This window comes from Lutra lutra, chromosome 5 (genome assembly GCF_902655055.1).
Source record: "Lutra lutra chromosome 5, mLutLut1.2, whole genome shotgun sequence".
NCBI classification, from domain to species: domain Eukaryota; kingdom Metazoa; phylum Chordata; class Mammalia; order Carnivora; family Mustelidae; genus Lutra; species Lutra lutra.
In genome coordinates this window covers 31,610,622-31,633,202 of record NC_062282.1, presented here as the reverse complement: position 1 = coordinate 31,633,202, position 22,581 = coordinate 31,610,622, and the positions used below count along the sequence as shown (strand labels likewise).

Sequence of the window (22,581 nt, the reverse complement as noted above, 5' to 3'; positions counted from 1 at the left end):
CTCAACAGTTCTTTTAGAGATCAGTAAATGCTTGCCCGAGGTTGGGTTTAACTTATAGAGAAAATAGTTCCCTGCTCTCCATGAGTTTAAGTACAATTTAGTCATCTTGTTTGAAATATAGTGGGAACTCACCTTCTGTTGGAGGATGAGTTCATTTTTTTACTAAAGTTGATTAGTAGGTTATTTATTCCAGGGGCTCCTGGGTGGCTTAGTCAGTTAAGAGTCTGACTCTTGGTTTCAGCTCAGGTCATGATCTCAGGGTCATGGGATCAAGCCCCACATCAGGTTCCATTCTGCTTGGGAATCTCTCCCTTTCCTTCTCTCTCCCCCTCTGGCTCTCTTCCTGCTCGCTCCCTCTTTCTCTAAAATAAATAAATTAAATCTTTAAAAGAAAAAATAAGTTATTTCTTCCAGAGGACTGATGTTCTGAATGGGTTAAGTTCCGCTTTCATCAAAAATATGAAGTACAAGAACGAAAATCCACTCTGTTTTCAAAACAAAAAGTGAAAGAGAAATAAGGCAAACCAAGGAACTGCCCATTTCCTCTTGCACACCCTTTTTAAACATGCTTGTTCTTATCCTGCTTTCTTCCTGCTACTTTCCACTTGGCTTTTCCATATCTCTCTAAACAGGGACACTAGAATTTCCTTGAATTTCTATGAATCTATTCCGTGAGTTTGAGTTGTTCTTTGCTGGCGCAGTTCAAATGCATGCTGCTGGAAAGAGACAAGTTTACCATATAATGAAATTTTAGCTGACCCTTTTCCCAGTTTGGAAACTCGAGGGGTCACTCAACATTTCTGTGCCTTCATTTCATCATCAGTGAGCAGTCACGTAGTGACCATATTCTAGCATTTGATCATACGTTAGCCAAGAGTTTTCCTACAGCTTCTCAAAAAAAAAAACGGGCTTCAAGGGGGGCCGCACCCCTGCAGGATTAGTGTGCAAAACCCTATAATGTTTTTATCAGATTCTGAAAGGAACCCAGGAGCCAAAAAAAAAAAAAAAAAAAAAAAAAATTTAGAGAAATAGAAGTTGCTCTAGGATCTTAGGATGACTGAAGGAAGTATGCAAATTAATTCGCACTGAAAGAGTTTCAAATCTAGTTAGGAAGCCAAACTTAATGCAGCCGATACAATGGGAGAACCATAAAAGGCAAACAGCGAGGAGCTTGGGTTGGCCGCGCAGTCTGCAGGCGTCCAGAAAAAGGTGGAGAAGTGGAGTGCGCTGAAGAGAAGGCTTCCTGGAAGAGGTGAGACTCAACGTCCCTCTGTTCTCCTGTCTCTGGGGTCTTGCTCGGGCATGTTGGTGTTGGGTACATAAAGGAGGGGATCATTTGTTTCTTCTCTAAAATGTTAGCCATTTGGGATATAAAGGGGAAATAATGTAAGAGTTTAAAAACATTCTAACCCTCTATGCTAACCATTTTAACCAGGCTCCTTTTAACGCCTGATAGATACAACCCTGACAATGCTTTTATTTTTTTTTTTTAAGATTTTACTTACTTATTTGACAGAGAGACATACATCACAAATAGGCAGAGAGAGAGGGGGAAGCAGGCCCCTTGCTGAGCAGAGAGCCTGACGCAGGGCTCGATCCCAGGACCCTGAGATCATAACCTGAGCCAGAGGCAGAGGCTTAACCCACTGAGCCACCCAGGCGGCCCCCGGACAATGCTTTTAAATAACACTCAGTAAGTAGTGTTACCAGAAATTTTTATTAGCACTGTTTCCCTCCATCTTCTTGTAAATTGACTTCGAAAAATGAAGCTGGGTTCTGTGACCCACCCCACATCTTTGGGCCTCGCTGTCTCCCCCTAGCTGTCACCTTTGGTGAATACCAACGTGGGTGCACTCCTTTTACCCTTGCTGAACAAAAACCGGTTCTCTGCAATGCGAATTTAGGAAAAGAGAATGCATGCCCAAGTAGTTAAAGAATTCTAACGACTTGCATCCTCTGAGCTACTTCTCCCTTTCATTAGCAGGAATCATTACAGTGCCCATACCAGGAAAATAGAACTTTATCTTCTTTAGATGGTATCTCTATATTGTCCGTCATCTTCATTGCATTTCCAGCTTCACCTTCCTGCTCAGGAAATACACGCACATTCATGATACTTGAAATATTTTTTAAGTAAAGTGATTAGGCTGCAAAAGTAAAAACTCTTTGGTGGATGATGAATTAGGACTTGGAGCTCAAGTCCTTACATGTTTTTTCTTAGTCAAATTATTTGTTTTAAACATACATTTTTGACAGACTTCCCAACTTCTCCAACTATTAATTTAGTAATAACTAAAAATTACCTTAAGTCTCATTTGGAAATAAGCACAAATTGAAATGGAATTCAAGTGAACAAATTGAAATTCAAAGTTCTCTTAACCAGAGACTTATCCTGTCACTACACTGTTAATGAAAATTGCTAGATTTCTGTTCATGGTGTAATTTTTGTCCAACTTATGGGAACAGAGAGAAAAATCATAGAATGACCAAGAATAAGTATTTATTATGTACTGCATGGTGAAAATATGTTGTTAAACTCAGTAGTAAACAATGTCAGGGCATCAGGATTATTTCTACCTGCGAGGCTTGCCTGGTGATCTGTTTGTTCGCCATCTTGCTGGCCGGAGTCATCTGTTCCTCCTTCTAGAGACCAGGCTTGCCTGCACCTTGGAATTTCCCGGGAAACTAAAAAATCCTGATGACTTTGTCTCAAACCCGGAAATTCTGATTTGATGGTCTGGGTGTAGCCTGGGAACTGGTGATTTTAATGTGCAACCACATTGATTTAGATCCTAAGCTGTACCTGCGATGTAGAAAAACTCTGTTTCACCAGATAGTAGATACGAGGTGTTTTGATTAAGCTAAATGTCTCCATTTCAAGGTCTTCTGCTGGCAAATGTTTTATGTCTCAAAGCACGTCTGATTCCTCTACCTGTATTGCCTTGATCTTCCTCCTCTTATTCTGAGCATTTATTATGTGCCAGAGACTGCAATTTCAGATTCCTGACTACCCACCTAGCTCCTGACCATGCCCTCTTTAAAATACCTGCAGATTTCAAGGCAGTATCAGGTTCTTTTCCACCTCTGGAACTTGCCAGGGGCTCTGTCTTCATGCTTTGTCCTGGCAATGATTCTAGCCATATTGCTAATCTCATCTTCACTTTGAAAAACATTTTCATTTTAAAAAATAAATAATAGGGAACATCTGTTTTAATATGGGATTTGGATTGTCATGGAAGTACTTAGTATTAGCTCAGCACCAAGTGAAAAAATATTTGGTGCCCCTTGTACTAAGGAGTAGTACTTACAAGAAGATCTGAAAATTCACAACCCAAAATTAAGGGATCAGTTGCCTTTCCTTTTTGAGAGGCAACAAAAATGATCTTCTCTCCTCAAAATTACTTTAATGTCAGGCTATGTATTCAAAATAAAGGAGATAAATCCTCATACCAGAATGTGTTCAGATAATTGTAGATAATTGGTGGGATTTGAGATCAAACACCATGCTTTAAGAATATATATAGTTTATCAACATGAGATATTGAGACATGTGATGCTAATAAAAATTGCTAAAAAACCTAACACATGAAGCTTGATTGACATATAATTTGTATTTTTAATAAAATGAATGTCATCCTATGATAAGTTTATGGATATCTCCATCATTTAAATATTGGTGAGATAGGTTTAAATACATTTGGGATTGTTATCGTGTTCCTTTTGTTCTTTTTAAGATCATAGTTATGTTTTTAACAAATATTACATACTTAAAATAGAAAAGTCAGAGAGTCAACAAGGTACAAAGCAAGAATTATTTGTAATAAAACGTTAACCTAAGTCAACCACAGTTAACATTTTAGATTGTGTCCTTCGTTCATAGATAGGTAGATAGATTCACAGATATAGACTTTATATAAAATGGGTTAATTGTGGGCGCCTGGGGGCTCAGTCGGTTAAGCTTCTGCCTTCAGCTCAGGTCATGATCTCAGGGTCCTGGGATCAAGTCCTGCCTCAGGCTCCCTGCTCAGCAAGGAGTCCGCTTGTCCCTCTGCCCAGCCCCCCATCTCCCTCACTGTGCTCACATTTTCTCTCTCTCTCTCTCTCACAAAAATAAATAAATGAAATCTTAAATAAAAATTTAAAAAACAGGTTAATCATGTACACAAAATGTAATAGCCAGGCACTTCTTAAAAAATTTCATGTCATCTTTCAGACTTCAAAAGTCCCCCAAGTACCTGTTCTCATGTTATTAAAGCATAACTTGATAAACATGGCCAGTTATACAAATGCTCTGAGGCCTGAGATAACATGCAAATAAACCTTACATATCAATGTGTGAAGGCTGGACAGACCACACAGTTCAAAAAAGGAAGTGTACTCTGCAAAGCTAACTTGCACATTCACTGTCTGCCTTCCAACATCTTGCGGGTCACCGTGTGCCAGGCACCTCAACTCCTTTCGATAAAATGGTAAGTAAGAGATTTTATGACTCTCCCTGGCCCCCTGGCAAACATCTCATCTTCTCTACCTAGAGAAGTGAGCGGTGGGGAGGCTTCTTGGCCAAGTCATCCTGGCCTTTGGAATGTTCGCTTGACCTGTTGTTGTTCCATTTGCAAATAAAGCTGCTGAGTGTTACTAGTCGAGAGCCTGTGGCTTCAGGATTTCCCGTTTTTGCTTCTAGCCTTCAGAATAGAGGAAGGGCTATGACTTACGGAAAGAACAGTTGCATTCTTTGTCTTTGCCTCTTGAGATATCGAGGTGCCAGGATCAGTAACAGTGTCAAGTTTCTTATTAGAAGCATTTGGGGGGCGCCTGGGTGGCTCAGTGGGTTAAGCCTCTGCCTTCGGCTTGGGTCATGGTCTCAGGGTCCTGGGATCAAGCCCCGCATCAGGCTCCCTGCTCAGCGGGGAGCCTGCTTCCCCCCCCCCCCACCTCTGCCTGCCTCTCTGCCTACTTGTGATCTCTGTCTGTCAAATAAATAAATAAATAATCTGAGGGGAGGAAAAAAAGAAGCATTTGGAATCCCGGAGGAGAATCCCAGTGATAAATGTGGGGCAGTGTTGCTGATGATGAGTGCCATTTTGACAACACAGTGGATTTTGTAAAGAAGCTCTTTTATTTAAAAATGCATTTTATTATTTTAGCCAAGAGAAGCAAACAAAACCCAAATAGTCCAAACCTTAGGGACAGATTGTGTTCCCAAAGTTAACTGAAAGTCATTATTTGGAGCACATTTAAAAGAGTGATGGGTCCCCAACGATACCATAACAACCCACGTAACCCATAATGTAGCCGAGCTGCAGTATTAGTATTCTGCTATATGGTTTCCTATTATTTCTCTGTAAAAATTGTCTGTGTTCTTATACTGTACCGTTCTTATGCTCTCAGAGTCTAGAGGAGAGTGAACTCTCTATCCCATACATCCCCCTCCACCATGCCCCAGTCCCCAGAAGACTAAAACTTGGTTATCCATTCTCTTGTGAGGAAAGGGATTGCTTCCTCTGCCAGCCCCTGGTGAAAAGACAGGGATTGAGACAATGACAGCCCCAGGTACACAGATGGAGGACGGAATGCACCACAGGTATTGGAGTAGAAGTCACAAGGGCTTCATGGGATGTGTTTGCAAGTTGGGAGACTCTTAAGCCAGAACTGGGAAGTACAGAGGTGAGAGAGAATAACTGTGCCATTGAGGAGAAAAGGAGAAGAAGGTTCGGGGTCAGAGGTGTGGAGTCATAGCAGGGAGGAATGCACAGTCATGGAGGAAATGGTGGCCCGGGGATCCTACCTGCAGTCACACTCGTGGAGAAAGGCAGTCACCTGTCAAGACGGGACTTAAAAGTCCTGGTAGTGTTTCCAACTCGGTCTTTAGGTCCCAGATTCTTAGAAGAAAGTTTGACCTTAATTACTGATAGTCTTTTCAAAAATAAGTGAGGTTTACTGAGTTATTTGGGTTTTCTTAGGGAAAACGAGGTAATAACACCAGAAAAAAGTTTAACTGGGTAATGGGTATTTGGTGCAATACCTAAGCAACATTATCTTAGGGGATTACCATCTCCTTATTACAAAAGTAACGCATTGTATTAGAGACAATTTCTTAGAAATACACATATGCAGAAATGAAACTATATACATTTTCTATAGTCTCAACACGTGGAGGCAATCCCTGTGAAGTAAGTACAGATCTTTCTAGAATTTCATCATTTTAAAAACATATTTCATAAATATGATTTTTCTAAAAGTGCTATCATACTTTATAAACAATTTCCTTACCTGCCTTTTTTGTTTAAAATATCTTGAATAATATGAGTTATGATGTCATTTTTCATGATGAATCATTTTTCCATGATTTAATCATTTCCATATGGTTAGACATTTAGATTGTTTCTTATTTTTCCTTCTTTATGATAATATAGTCAATATATTCACTTACACACATTGCTGCTCAGGAAAGGTATGGTGTTGGCCTTACGTTGGCCCACATTCTTTATAACATGATTCTACATCTTAGAAGAGGCCCACTTTCTTTATAACATGGCCTATGTTCTTTATAACATGATTCCACATTTCAGAAGTGGAAGAACATGGCAGTAGGATTCTAATTCTCAAACATCTGCCCCTGTGGAAATTGACTTGATCCATGAACATAGACAAATTAGCTCACCTCATGGTCCTAAAGTGAAAAAATAAAAATAAAAAATAGAATGATACCCATCTACATGACAAGTAATTTAGGCACATTTCAAGTTGCTGAATTTTCTGGGGGGAGAAAAAAAGGAGAAGCAGATATCTAATAATGAACTAATTTTCATATGGTCGTGGTGGGTGAGGAAAAATCTTTTATGAATACACTTAGAAACTTTTAGGAAATGGCATAAAAGTTGGTTTTAGAGTTTTTGTTTGTTTTGCTCCTTTCATTCGACCTTCAGTTGACATGTGACTGTTGACAAAAGAAATGTGCTCTGACCCACTCAATCATTCAACCAAAGTTGGGGTTTGGCTGGACGAGAATACAGGGTGAACAACACAGATGGCGTCCCAGCCCCCTAGGGCTTACACTCAGTGCAGTGGGTCTCCAACATTCGTATGCCTCTCCATCAGGGATAGGGCTGAAGATTTTACATTTCTAATAAATTTTCAGAGGCCACCGCTGATCCAGGCAATCTGAGAACCACCGTTTGGTCAAAGTGATGGATCAAAAGTGAATCAAAGTAAACAAGTCAAATACCCGGTAGTGACTCCTGAAGGGAGGTAAATAAGGAGCTGAGATGGCACAGAGAAAGGAGACATCCTCTTTAGGGCTCTGGTCTCTGAAAAAGTGCTGTCTGCACTAAAGCACTGGTCTCAGTTCTGGCTGCCCATGAGAATCACTCGAGCAGCTTATAATCATACCCATTGCCAAAGCCCCACCTGAGACCAGCTGAATCAAAACCTTGAGGTGGGAGGTGGGGCACAGCGAGAGTTGAGAATGGCTGCACCAAACAGCAAAATGAGCCAGACACAGGAAACGTGGCAGTAAGAACCACTGCGAGCAGAGGAATTGGCAGGTGCAAAAGCTGTGAGATGGGGAGAGCTTGGATCTGCGGGAAGACCCCCAGGATGGCTAGAGGATAAATAAGGGAAGATGAAAGTGGCCAGAGGTGGTTTTAAGAAATAGGCAGCAGCCAAGAGATTCGATCTTATTTTGTTCACCCTAGCAGTCACTGGAGGGTCTGAAACAAAGGAGTGCGTGCTATTATCTGGTTTACATTTTGAAGGTAGGGCTACTTCTGGGACATCTGGGTGGCTCAGTTGGTTGAGCATCAGACTCTTGGTTTTGGCTCATGTCGTGATCCCAGGGTCGTGGGATCCAGCCCCAGGTCAAGCTCCACACTGGGCATGGAGTCCGCTTGATATTCTCTCCTTCTACCCCTCCCCCAGCTCGTGCTTGTGCACTCTCTCTCTCTCCCTCTCTCTAATAAAATAAAGAAGTAAACTCTTTAAAAATTAAAAAAAAAAAAAAAGAAAGAGAGAGAGAGAGTAGGGCTACTTCTGAAGTTAACATGCATACTCTGCAGGCAGCCTTGACCATGACTGGGGCTTACATATTGACTATTTCTCCCTTGTCCTTTTGAAACTGTAGCCATCAAGTTAGAGAATAAATAGTGTAGGGCTTCTGAAGGGAATGGGTTTAGAGACCTTCAAATAACGGAAGGGGCTTCAGTGATAGCCCAGCTGAGAGGGGGTGTCCCAGGGAAATCAGAGAAGGATGAGAGGTTCAAATACTAGGGCATCTCTTTCATCCACACATCAGGGCATGTAGGAGGAAATGAGAGCCACTTCTTGGAGCACATTTTGGCACGCATTAAGAGTGTGACACCCTGGGGCGCCTGGGTGGCTCAGTGGGTTAAGTCACTGCCTTCGGCTCAGGTCATGATCTCAGGGTCCTGGGATCGAGTCCCGCATTGGGCTCCCTGCTCAGCAGGGAGCCTGCTTCCCGCCCCCCTCTCTCTGCCTGCCTGTGATCTCTCTCTGTCAAATGGATAGACGAAATCTTTAAAAAAAAAAAAAAAAAAAAGAGTGTGACACATTTGTCCTTACAGTAAGTGGGCATGGGACTCCAGCTCTTCATTTGGTAACTTTAATATCACTCCCCTAATTCTCCTGGTTGGATTCCATCCACCCTGTCTGTTCTCTCATGTCGTTCTCTTTTTAAAATATTATGGTATGGGGGCACCTGGGTGACTCAGTGGGTTAAAGGTCTTGCCTTTGGGTTAGGTGGTGATTCCAGGGTCCTGGGATGGGTCCGAAGGCAGAGGCTTAACCCACTGAGCCACCCAGGCGCCCCTTGGTGTCTCTTTTTTATATAAAAGTTTTAAATCTTAATGCTAACAAATTTAAAAATAGGTCTTTTATCATTTCTGTTTTTCACGTCCTCTTAAAAAAGTTATTCACTACCCCCAAATATTAAAGCTATTTCCTAACATTTTGCTAACCTTTTTTTTTTTTTAAGATTTTATTTATTTGTCAGAGAGAGAGAGAGGACGCGCACAGGCAGGCAGAGTGTCAGGGAGAGGCAGAGGGAGCAGCAACCTCCCCGCAGAGCAAGGAGCCAGATGTGGGACTTGATCCCAGGATGCTGGGATCATGACCTGAGCCGAAAGCAGCTGCCCAACAGACAGAGCCACCCAGGCATCCCTACACTCAACATTTTAAAGATTTGGTTTTCATGTTTAGGTCTTTAATCATCAAGATTTTATTTATATTTGTGACGTAAGGCAGTCATCTAATATATTCTCATGTGGATAGCCAATTTAGTACTATTTATTTTCATTTGTTCTTTTCTCCTACCACTTTCTAATGCCTCCTGGGTCATATGTCCATTTCCCATATACACCTGACTTCGTTTCTAGGCTCTCGATTCTGTCATGCTGGTCAATACGTTTCATAAAACTCCATCATGTTTGTTTCTTACCACTTACTTACCTGCTCTAGATTCATATATTCTTTTTTACTCAAGTACATATTCTCTTGCCTATTGACTAGCAATTTCTACAGTTCTTTATGATTTCCATTATTATTCTCCCAAACAAAACAAGAACCTAAATACAGTGTAATTACCCATTGAACACAACCCTCCAACCCTGTTTCTAGTTCTTAAAACTTCTCCTTGGAAGAGATGTATATCATTTTCACTCACATTTAATTGGCCAAAATAAGTCACACATGCTCTTACCTCAGCTGAAAGGACAGACATGTAGGGATGTAAATCGTCATGCGTTCAGGGTAATGGCAGAGAGGGGTTCCTATTTGGAAAAAGAATAATATGTGCTACAGTATACATTGGTCTTTGTGTGACTAAAATACATCTTCATCTCTACTTCATTCTTAAATGACAGTTTACCTGTGCATATTCTAAATTGATAGTTACTTTCCCTCAGCACTTTAAAGACTTACACCACTGGCTTCTGACTTGCCGTCAAATCTGTCATTCCCTGTAGGTGAAATTCTGTCATTCCCTTTAAGATGCTTCTTTATCTTTCTGTCCTGCAGCTTTACTATATTTCAGAGAGGCATAAATTTTTATTTATCCTGCTTGGTACTGAGAGTATCAGTTTAAAGAGGAGCATACAACATTTTTTATAAAGAGCCAAATAGTAAATATTTTAGGTTTTGTAGTACCTGTGATCTCTGATAAAACTACTCAGCTCTACCATTGTAGCATGAAAGCATCCACAGACAATGAATAAACAAACAGGTATGGCTGTGTTCCAATAAAGCTTTATTTATAAAAACATGGCAGGCTGAATCTGGCCCACAGGCTATAGTTGCCTGATTTAAAGCCTAATGATTTTTTTTTTAATTTTGCAAAATTCTCAGCTACAATTTCCTCAAAACTATTACTCTACCATTTTATTCTTCCTAGTTTTTTTTCCTTTTTTTTTTAATTTCTTTTCAGCGTAACAGTATTCATTGTTTTTGCACTACACCCAGTGCTCCATGCAATCCGTGCCCTCTCTAATACCACCACCTGGTTCCCCCAACCTCCCACCCCCCGCCCCTTCAAAACCCTCAGATTGTTTTTCAGAGTCCTTATTCTTCCTAGTTTGTTTTTGTTTTTGTTTTTGTCTAGAGTCCCTACTAGATAAAAATCCCATGCCGTCCTCCATGATGTTAATCACTCTTCCAAATATTTTAACACTGTGTCTCTCTTTGATGAATTCTAAATGGATTTATCAACATCATCTTTCAATCCACAAAGTTTTTCTCCATCTGTGTCCAGGGTGACCAATTTTCTCAGTTTGCCCAGCGCTCTCCCAGTTTTAGCACTAAATTTGTACTTCCCAGAAACTTCTTAGTTCCAAGCAGAACAGGATAGTTGTTTACCTTATTCATGTCCAATCCAGGTTTTATCCCATTTATTGAATTTTTGTTTCAATGATTAAGTTTTTATTTCCAGTTTTGAATTGGTTGTTTTTACCTATTTTAACTTCCTACCTGCCTAGTTTCAATTGTTCCTATATTCTCCTATGGATAGTACTCATATATTTGTTTCTTGATGACTCCTGAATCCGGAAAATCATTTTCAGATTGCTCTTATCATTTTAATTGAAGGTAAACCCATCTTTTAATTGTTGGGTTTTTTGGGTCTTTCTTTCTTATGAATAGTTTTCTTCCCATATTTTGGAATTTTGTGTTGTAGACCCATTTTGAGGAGGTTTTTTTTTTGGTTGACTGTCTCATTTTTTCATCCTGCCTTCTCTAGTGTTGTGCTCTCTCCTATTTGTTCCTGAGGACTCCAGCACAGAACCAGCTCTATACCAACTGCTTTGCAATCAGGCTCACAGTAATACTGCACAGGTAGCATATCTGTTACTAAGTCAGCTGGTACCTGGGCCCAGGTTCTGGCTCTGGGACAGTGTCTAGCCCAGGCTTTTCAATTTCGGTACTTTCAGGCCCTGTGAGATATTTAGTAGCATCTCTGGTCTCTATGTACTGGATGTCAGTAGTACCCCCTGTTCCCTTCATTCTGACAACATACAGAGCATTCCCAGACATTACAAAATGCCCCATCAGGACCATCAAAATCATCCCCAGTTCAGAACTGCTGGTCTATCCTAAGGCAATTCTTAGTGGCCTCTTTCCATGAAACTGGATTAAAACAGACAAACAAACAAACAAACAACAAAAAATCTGTCCTTGCCCTTGACTACAAAGAGGGACCCTAGTTCAGGTTTTCAGGTTACCCTACAGGGGCTGAACTAACAAATGCTTTCATAACCTGAACCAACAGCCCAACTCACCTGTCCACTCGTCTCACTCACAGCCTTGTGTTTCTTCTGTTCTGATATAGAAAGGTTTACCTTTAAATTTTCTCATTTTATATTCTACCTCTCTCTACTTGACATATGGTTAGGGCAGTGAGAGAGCCGCAAAACTTTATTTTATTGACCAAAACTTCTCTTCTTTATCTCTTTTCCCTCACTTCCTTTTGACTTCATATCTTTCTTTTTCCCTTTCCCCCTTCATCCTTGATCAGTGGCATAGAGCAAATCAACAAAGTGGAGGAAATGTGTCATCATCAGGGTTGATGAGCTATTGGGAGAATTAGTCCAGTGTCTTCCAGGGCTCCACCACCCCCCTTTACTCCTATCCCAGCCTATTAACACAGTGGTTCTCAAAGTGTTCTTCCTAAACCAGCAGCATCAACATTACTTGGGAACTTACTAGAAATTCTTGGGTTCTACCCAAACAAGTTTTAAGAGTGGGACCCAGCCACTTACGTGTTACAAGCCCTCTAGGTGATTCTAATGCATACTAAAGTTTGAGGCCTCCTGTGCTAAGACTTAGCTAAAGAGGTTTGGACCAGTGGTTCTCAGCCTGGCTGCCCTTTGAAATCACCTATTAAACTTTAAATTACACCATTATGTGAGCCGCTCCTCTGAAGATTCTGATTCAGCTCAGGTGGGGTGCAGGACCCTTTATCTTTTAAACTCCCCCAAAGGATTCAACTATCCAGTCCAAGTTTGCATTGCTTATTCATGTCCTGCTCACCCATGTCGATGATCACATATGCCAACTCTTACCCAGCGTTTCAGGAATTCTCCATGGAAATGAGTAAACTTTGAGTGAACAAAATTTAAAATAAATCTTGTCTGGAGGTGGACTTTCTGGGTTTGAATCTCAGTGTTGCCCATTACCAACTATGTGACTTTGAACAATTTACCCATTCTGTGCCTTGGTTTCCCCATGTGTAAAAAAGGATGAATAACTATACCTACCTACTAGGGTTGTAAGGATTGTAAGGATCCTTGTAAGGATTACATTGTAAGGATTACATTGTAAGGATTACATTGGTTTATCTATGAATGTGTTCAGAATAATGCCTGTCGCACAACAAAAGCTACACAAAATTTCTTGGAAATATTTATTTTGTAAGTAAAACATTCAAAACACCTTCAAAATAAACTTCAGTCAAAGTAAGTGTTTTGAGAAGGAAAAATTTTTTTAAAAATTTATAGAATGTTTCTTTTCTTTTTTTTTTTCATATTGGAACCTTTGCTTTAGAAGACCTACTTTTTCCCAAAATGTTGTATGATCTTTAAAAAGATTGATCCAGTAAAAATGAACTTCTTTCATTAACATTTTTAGAACTTTATTATGTTCTTTAACATCAGCTAGTGGAATTGTAAAACCAGAGCTCAGAATCACTGTCCTATATTCAGATTTGAACTTCAAAAACTGATAAGCCAACAATAAATTCAAGCCTTATGGAAATCCTGGCAGAAGTCAAAAAAGTGGAATTGAAATAAACATCTGCTGAATTTGATCTATGACAGCTGAAAGAATTTGTGTGAAATATAGTGAAAGCATCTTAATAAGGTAGATATTTAGGAGGTTTAGCTTAAATGAATACATTTTGATGTATGAATGTCTGGACATAATCCAAAGAACTACCAGCAATTTTATCATTACAACTATGAAAGATGAGTAGTTGTGTTTATCACAAGAGGACATTCACCCGAAAGAAACTAATTTTGTCACATGTACCACAACTGCATGAGACAGCATTTCAGGGCTGGGTGGAGTTTTTTTTAATAGCAGAACATAGCTACCCCAACACAATAGGGCTGAGATACATACTGTTTAAATTAGTTACCTCGGGTGTGGGGGAGCAAGGGAATTTCCAAACTATCTGTTGTTAATTATCAAGCAAACAAAGAGAAGATTGTGAGCGAGGAATTGTAACTTAGGATTTCTAAGCAGAGTTCACCTGTAGCTACTGAGTATACAGAGCTTTGGCAGCTTCAACTCTCAGTAGTTGTAAAAGTTAGCCAACTTAAGCAAGCATTGATTGAATTTGATAAGCAGGTCATGCAGAGAGGGAGGAAATTCTAGAAAGTAGCCAGAATAACTGTGTCTTAATGATTAATTAGGCAAGAAAACCCAGGTATAACTTCTCTATGTCTTGACACGCCTACATCCCTATTTTCTCATTCTTCTTCTCTTCCACGTGCTAAATCCTCCTATTTAACTTGTAAGCCAAACACATCAAAGAAAAAAAGAAAGGAGAGGAGAGGAGAGGAGAGGAGAGGAGAGGAGAGGAGAGGAGAGGAGAGGAGAGGAGAGGAGAGGAAAGGAGAAAAATGGAGAGGAAAGAAAGGAGAAGAGAAGAGTAGAGGGAGAGGGAAGGGGAGAGGGAGAGGAGAGAAGGGAAGGGAAGGGAAGGAAAGGGTAGGGAAGGGAAGAGAAGGGAAGGGAAGGGAAAAGAAAAAAGAAAAAAAAGAAAAGAAAAAGAAAGCTGCCAGGACATTCCTAAGAAATGATGGTTACCTACTCTTTGATCAGCAAGAACACTAGTTTCTCTTCTCTTTCAGGGTTCATTACAGACAGGCAGTCAATCCAGACATGAGGGAATATTGCTTTCTTGAGCAACTAACTTGCGGAAACTAGACACATGGCACATCTTTGCATTTCTACACTACTGTTTCCCTTGTTAAGGTCTGCACTGAACTGAAGAGCTATAGATCCTGCATTTATAAATTTTTTAAGAGGAGGATTCAATTTAACAGTGTGTTATTTTAATCATTCTAGTAAATTTGCCCTAGACCCATGGAGAAGACTAAAGAGAAATTGGCTCTTGGAACCAGTAGGCTGAGGTTAGAACCCTTGCCCCAACTGAAAATTCTGTTTTCTCAAGCTCCCTGAGCAGCTTTGTTCCTCCTTGCTGCATCCCCATGCAGAGACTCTGTCAGTCTCCATTACCAGATCTATTTGTTTCTTAAATGAGATACCCATTTTTTATGTTACCTGCTTGGTTCCTGGAAACATTGGAATTGGCAACCCCAGATTAGATAGGTTCCCTTTCTGTCTTTAATATTTTATGAGTTGAACAAATTACACAGTTCTAGATATATAGAAAGAGGGTAAGAGTCAGGGTAATGTTTGGTAAACTTTGCCTTCTGAGTAGACAGTTGATTTGGGACATGTTTGGATTGGAAACGGTGTCTAGGTATAAGAAACAAGATCAGAATTAAGTGCATAAGAGCCTACTGGGGGTTTCTGAGCTAGTCTTGAGTTGTATGGGGATGCAGAGGTAGCGGAAGGTTGTTAACATTTAGTATTAAATAAGGTATTGGTTGCTGCAACTTACTCTGAAATGCATCAAAAAACAAAGATGAATGGAGGTGATAAAGCAAAAATAGCAAAATGCTAACAAGTAATGCATCTGGGTTGGGTATATTGATGTTCACTTTCTTTTTCTTTTTTTAAAGATTTTATTTATTTATTTGACAGACAGAGATCATAAGTAGGCAGAGAGAGAGGAGGAAGTAGGCTCCCTGCTGAGCGGAGAGCCCAATGCGGGGCTCAATCCCAGGACCCTGGGATCATGACCTGAGCCGAAGGCAAAGGCTTTAACCCACTGAGCCACCCAGGCACCCCATATTGATGTTCACTTTCAACTTCAAATTTCAACTTTTGGATATGCTTGTAATTTTTCATAATAAAAAGTAGGGAAGAAAGTTTAAGTGTCACAAAGACTAGACAAATCGAGCTGGAAATTTTACTACAATATTCCACTCTCTATACTCATGGCCCGTGCATTCATGCAGCCTCTGTTACCCACCATATATCAGCACAAAACCCCTCTTCCTCTAAATGTAACTATCTTTAGCATTTCCCTCTCTTGCAAATATGAGATGTGAGATTATAATTTTTTTTTTCAAAAAAATGCAAGAAAATGTAGAGAGAGTAAAAATCTCACCATGTGAAGAAAACCACTGTCAACAGTTTAGGAAGTATTTTTCTCTACGTACCTCTAGACAGAGTATGAGACCTTTCTTTGCACCTCTCATAGCTGTACTTACATGGCTTCACTTTCAGGTTGGCCAAACCCACTCTGAAACTTCCTTTAATACATGGCTCCAACATCTTCCTTCAAGAAAGTTCTCACTTTTCATTGCTGTGTCCTGCCTTCAGTTTTCTCTCAATGCCTTTAAATGTTCATCAAGCACATTTGACTTTCCAGTGTATCTTCTCCCTAATTATTTTGATTTCCACCATACTATCTTGCATTCCCTAAGCCTCATATTTGCTACTACACTCACAATTTTGTCAAGAGCTTAATCTGATTAAGGCAAAAACCATCCTTCTGACTTAATAATGACACAATTTAAAACCAAATTCTCACTCCAGATAGAAATGAGGATATCCAGGTCAATCCATTTCTTTTTAATTATGGAAAACACAGAGATTATAACTGTAACTCCCAGAATTCTTAGTTCAGAAAATATAAGCCAACCTCACAATATGCAGTGTTCACTTGGATTTTGTCACTGCTGTTTCCCACAGGTTCACAATGAGTGATTGGCAGTCCCTGGAGAGCAGAGTACATTCTGGGCTCTCCAGATGGGTTTTGGTAATGTTAATGGACATTTTTATTTTGTGGGAATAAAATTGGTTTTTGGTCTTTACAAAGTAAAAAGAAGTATTCATACTAATATTTGAGAGGTATCTTTAATATATGTGCTTCAAAGAGTTTTCATAAGTTCACTTTTTTGCACTGTAAATTTTATAAGCAGTCCTGATTTTTTTTAAAGATTTATTTATTTATTTGAGACAGAGAGAGAGAGAGAGTGCATGAGTGGGAGGGGCAGAGGGAGAGGGAGAGAGAAAATCTTAAGCAGACTCCAAGCTGAATATGGAGCCCTGTGTGGGGCTCCATTCCATGACCCTGAGATCACAACCTGAGCCTCAGAGCAGTGAAATCTAGCCCCCCTGTCAAGCTCCACACCTAGCACAGAGCCTGCTTAAGATTCTCTCTCCTTCTCCCTCTGCCCTTCTTGTCCTCTCACTTAAAAAACTTTAAAATTTTAAAAAATTAAAAACCAACACATTTTTTTGTAAATACTATAGTCTTTCCTCTGCTGATTTTCCTTCTTAACTCTAGAGTTTATTTGGAATTTATTCTGTCACATGAAAGGAGGTAAATGTGAAGTTAAAATAATATCTATTTAATATTTCTATCCCTATTTTTGTTATTTTTAGATTAGCATACATTATGACTCTCTTTTGAGTTGCCTATATATTATTTTTGTATTATCATACATTCACAATTATTATTTTACAATATATTCTAATATCAAACATGGCTAGTCTCCCTTCATCATTGCTCTTCTTTTTCACAATATCCATTGTTGTGCTCACCCATATATTTTTTCTTTTTTTTTTAATTTTTTTTAAATTAACATATAATGTATTATTAGCCCCAGGGGTACAAGTCTGTAAATCTCCAGGTTTACACACTTCACAGCACTCACCATAGCACACACCTTCCCTAATGTCCATAACCCAACCACCCTCTCCCTACCCACCTCCCCCCCAGCAACCCTCAGTTTGTTTTGTGAGATTAAGAGTCTCTTATGGTTTGTCTCCCTCCCGATCCCATCTTGTTTCATTTATTCTTTTCCTACCCCCCAAAGCCCCCACATTGCATCTCCACTTCCTCATATCAGGGAGATCATATGATAGTTGTCTTTCTCCGATTGACTTATTTCACTCAGCATAATACCCTCTAGTTCCATCCATGTAGTCGCGAATGGCAAGATTTCATTTCTTTTGATGGCTGCATAGTATTCCATTGTATATATATACCACCTCTTCTTTATCCATTCATCTGTTGATGGACATCTAGGTTCTTTCCATAGTTTGGCTATTGTGGATATTGCTGCTATAAACATTCAGGTACACGTGCCCCTTCGGATCACTACATTTGTATCTTAGGGTAAATACCCAGTAGTGTGATTGCTGGGTCATAGGGTAGCTCTATTTTCAACTTTTTGAGGACCCTCCATGCTGTTTTCCAGAGTGGTCGCACAAGCTTGCATTCCCACCAACAGTGTAGGAGGGTTCCACTTTCTCCACATCCTCGCCAGAGACACTTTTTCATGTCTCTGTTGGCCATCTGGATGTCTTCTTTGCAGAAATGTCTGTTCATGTCCTCTGCCCATTTCTTGATTGGATTATTTGTTCTTTGTCACCCATATATTTTTTCTAAGTGAAGTTTGCAAATCTCTTAAGTACTTTAAAAATTCCAGTTGTGATTCTGATCGCCATTCTTACACTATGAAAAACTAAAAGTAAAAAAGAAAAGCATGGAGTATCCAGATTTTTTTTTTTTTTTAGCATTGCTAAAAGTTCAATTCACTGTTGCACTGGAGAGATGTCCCCACCTACTCAAGTAACTTACATGCTCTTGGGTGGGCTCTTTACGGCAAGGCATAGTCTGGCCAAGGGAGAGAACAGCCCATAGAGAGAAGGAAGTCATCTCCCAGTAAAACTGTAGTGCCAGTTAAAGCTGGCTAACCTAGCAAGCCAATCGGTCACTGGGGATGAAAGCATTCCTTACTTTATTTTTGTTTTTATTGCTGTATTATTGTCATGTAACTTCATTTTTCCCTTAAAGTGGTTATAGAGGTAAAATTAAGGTCCTCAGAAATGTGTGTTCCTCAGATTTTCATTAAGCAATTCCTTTAAGAACAAATTCTAATTCTTAATCTCTCAAGAATTACTCTTGAAAACCATGAGCATGCTTTTGTCAGTTTTTCCATGTTTGAAGACAAAATTTTACACAGTGAATCACTCAAAAGTTTGAGCTAGATATATTCATCTATTAGGCATGTAAAATATTTTCCTAATATAAACATAAAAGGTGGCTATAAATCATCATTTGAAACTCTTCCATTGAAGGGATGACTAATCCATTAAGTTGCAAATGGAACACTCCCAAGTCACATGATTCTATGTTAAAGCTGTTATTAGTTACTTTCTTTGAGGTGGCTACAGGATAAAACATTTATTATTTCAAGAGTGCTCATTACATAAAACTCCACAGTCCCTCATCATAAGTCCACCATTTCTTTTTCACATACTCTAAAATCAGAACTCCGTGTCATTTTAAGAGGTTATCTAGCAACTCTCCCACCCTCACAGCATGAAATTCACCCAAAAAGTTTGCACAGAGATCACCTCAGGGGTAACCAGACAAGATCTCACCTGCCCTTTCTCCCCCAGATAAAGTGATTGCAGCACTATGTCATTTACAAGGTGAGATGCAAGGACCCAAACTATCTTTGTGCTTCTAAGTAAGCCCAATACTTAACACCAAAAGAGAAACCAAGACCATGAAAGGTCATAGCTATCTCCTCACTTAATCATATACTGAAAAGGGCAGTTTCAGACATTTTGGTGGTAATTTTTTTTTTTTTTTCTGTTTTAGGAAACCCATTCTAAGTAAATTCCCAAAAATGCCTCCTAATTGCCCAACTCTATGGGATCATTTTACTCTTCTTAGTAATATTTAAAAGTCTTCCTTTCAAACTGGTGCCTGGTTCTCCTCCCTATTCGTGTAACAATTCCTTCTCAGCTCCATTTGAACTTAAATGCCTTTTGTTTGGTGATACGCAAAGTACCAATCTTTGCCATCCTCTCACCCTGCCCAGGTATTTTCTGTCACTATCAAGGCTTCAACCACTACCCTCTGCTGATGACTCACACATCAGGCAGCTCAAATGCCACCTGACCCAAACTGAAGTCATCATCCTTCTCCAAATCTGTTCTTCCTTTTATAATCTATAACCCAGTAAGTGCAGCCACCACCTCTCCAGTCACCCGAGCCCACATATGTCTATGTCATGTAATATTTATGCCATGTAATATTTCCTCAGTGCCACTAGTGCCCCAGCCTAAAAGCACATAAATGTTTCCTCCTCTCTGCCCATATTTAACGTGCTACACTCAGAATTCAGGCCCTTATCCTCTTTGGCTGGAGAATTAGACTCTTGTAACTCACATTCCTTAAATCCATCATTACTCTGCTACTAGAATGGTCTTTCTAAAGCACATATCTAATTAGGCAACTTTCTGGCTTCAAACCCTTCAGGTGGCCCCCTAGCAGCCTAGCAGAGGGGTCAGCAAACTATGGTCTATGGGCCAAATCCAGCCCCTTGCCAGGGTCCACAAATAAAGAGTTGTTGGAACACAGTCACGCTTGCTCATTGATGTACTGTCTAATGGTTGATCTCGGGCTACAACAGCAGAGTTGTATAGTTTCAGCCAAGGCTATGTGGCCCCAAAAGCTAAAAATATTTATGATCTGACCCTTTACAGAAAACGTTTGCTGATGCTGGACCTAGTGGATAAGGTCTGAACTCTGTGGTAGGACATACTGTTTCAGGGCAACCTCTACATCCAGTCTTAGCTCTTGCCACACACAAACCCTTCAACTTTATACTCTAGCAGTGTTTGTCTGCTTGCAGTTTCCCAGCATGGTCTGACAGAAATTTCTGTGAGGGTGGAGTACTCGTATGCCTGCGCTAACACAATAGCCACTAACCCCATGGGGCTGTTGAGCGATTAAAATGTGGCTAGTACAACTGAAAAACTGAATTTCAAATTTTATTTAATTTTAATTAATGTAAATTTAATTAACATACATGTTTAATTGGATTTAATTTTAATTAACATAAATTTAAACTTAAGTAGCCACAGGTAAGCTATGACATTGGACAGTACAGCTCTAGCTCTAGACAGTACAGTACTGTCACCAACAGTATCTCTGTTCCCTCTAAGGGAGTATTTTAAATATTTAGAGTACCCTGTCCATCTGGGAAACATTGATATTTCAATAGTTAACTTAAGGGTCACCTTTTCTAAGGAGGCTTTTCAAACTTCCAAGTCCATGTCTCCCCCAAAGAAGTGGGCATTCTTTCAGTGTTTTCACTGCGCCATCCTATTACCAGGAATCTTCTGTTTTAGCCCAACCAGAGTAGCAATTCCGGAATGCAGATCCCTGTTCAATTTGTCTCTGCTTTGAAAGCTCCTACTCCAGCGCCTGGTAAATTAATATTGGTCACATAGATTGATCGATGTCACATTCAGAGTCTTTTCCACACACAAACCACACGCAAATCTCCTTCATTTCTAGTTCTTTGACAAATGAAGAATGACCTCTCACACAAGTGCAGAGGTATCCTAGGAACACTCTCCTTCGCCCCCTCTCTACTAGATGTTGACTCCTCTCTGGGAAAAAAATAACTGATCCCTTAGCATCCTGATTTTGTTCACACATTTTTAAAGTTCACTTTAATAACAACATCTTTGATACTTAGGGTCAAAAATGCCACATTCTTCTACAAGTTATAATGAGGAATCCATGGCCATTCTGCCAAACCTACTTGTTTGACCTCTATGAAATTTGTTAAATCTGCTTTTTTTTTTGAGAACACACTGCTTTTTTGTGGCTTATGTAAACCCTCAGCTGTGACAGCTAACTTGTTTTTTATTTAGCCTTAGCAACATTTAATGTTATCTATTCAAAGGACAATAAAAAACTCTACAGTGTGAGTTTTCTACAGATAGGAACCCAGCTTGTTGAATTGTGCTTGTGACTTAAACAACAACAGCCTTTGAAAGGAGGAACCAAAAAATATTGATGTCACTTCTGAGAAAGTTTGAGAAATCTAGCCCAGTCGGGTGGACTTCAGTCAGCCAAGAATCTAAAACTACACGTGTTTACAATGTTCAGAGTACCAAAGCAAAGCTCCCATACAATTCCTTTTTGAAGTTCCAACTTAAATATTGACAATTTTTATTAGCTTTTTTTTTGCTCGTGTAGAATCAAGAGGTCTTCAAGCTAAATTACTTCAAAATGCTTTAGACTTTCTCAAAACTGACATGTTTTAAATAGTTAAGGTTTAAAAGCAGGTGATTTTGACCCTTTTCAAGTGTTTTTTTTTTTTCATTGCTCTAATTCTTGTTTATACTCTAATACCTTAACTCTGTCAGATCAGGGAGTGTGGAGAAAGAAGCATGAGATAATAAATGAGGAGAGCTCTATTATGTACCTGATCACTTCTCTTTCTTCGTCCTACCAAGTAGGCAGTGTTGCCCATACACTCCTCTGGGATCATCTGTCTGGCAGATTTGCACAGTGGTTGTGAGTTGTCGGCAGAGCTAATCTGTGTGCCTTTCCAAGTTTTAGCTTTTCCTATCTGCTTTACCCTGGTCAAGCTACTTCACCTCAGTGGCCTAATTTTCCCCTTCTGTAAAGTAGGGGACAGTGGTAGCCTCTCCCTTGGACCTGTTCATGGGTATCAAATGAGCCCATGTTGCAGGAAAGCATTTGGTGCTGTGTCTACCACAGGAAAGGGGCTCACGGGATATTTGCTGTTTATTTGCTGTTTAAAATGTTTTGAACCTTAATGGAAATGCTTTTAAACCGTCATTTAAAACCAAAAGCGTCTGAATTCCTTCAGAATGGTTTTGAGGGGCTCAAAGATCTTATTTAAAGATGAGCAAAACCCTACCCTTTAACAATGCTTAGAAAGATGAGCAAACACCCACCCTTTAACAATGCTTAGAAAGATCTGGATTTCCCTGGGGATATGGGAAAAGGAAAGAGCCAAATTTCATCAGGGAATGGGAATCAACCTGAGGCTGGGAAAATGAGACCGGCTGTGGAGTGCCTCCCCGACTCCTAAGGAGAATTTTTCCTCTTGCTGCATCTGAGCAACCCAAGAAGCTTGCTTTGACTCCATCTAGGGT

The 22,581-nt window shown here is 39.8% G+C and overlaps 1 protein-coding gene across 3 annotated transcripts in view; it reads left to right on the top strand.

Annotated features, from left to right (window-relative positions):
* Nucleotides 1-1,229: 1,229 nt before the first annotated feature.
* Nucleotides 1,230-22,581, top strand: part of FYB1 (FYN binding protein 1) — a 155,255-nt gene continuing 133,903 nt past the window's right edge. For 2 of the 3 annotated variants that reach the window (XM_047730838.1, XM_047730835.1), the window contains exon 1: nt 4,392-4,469. In XM_047730838.1, the coding sequence (XP_047586794.1) occupies nt 4,467-4,469 (3 nt within the window). In that variant the 5' untranslated portion in view covers nt 4,392-4,466. Of the gene's footprint in view, nt 1,253-4,391; nt 4,470-22,581 lie in introns of those variants that run through there. The other variant, XM_047730836.1, reaches the window with a different exon arrangement.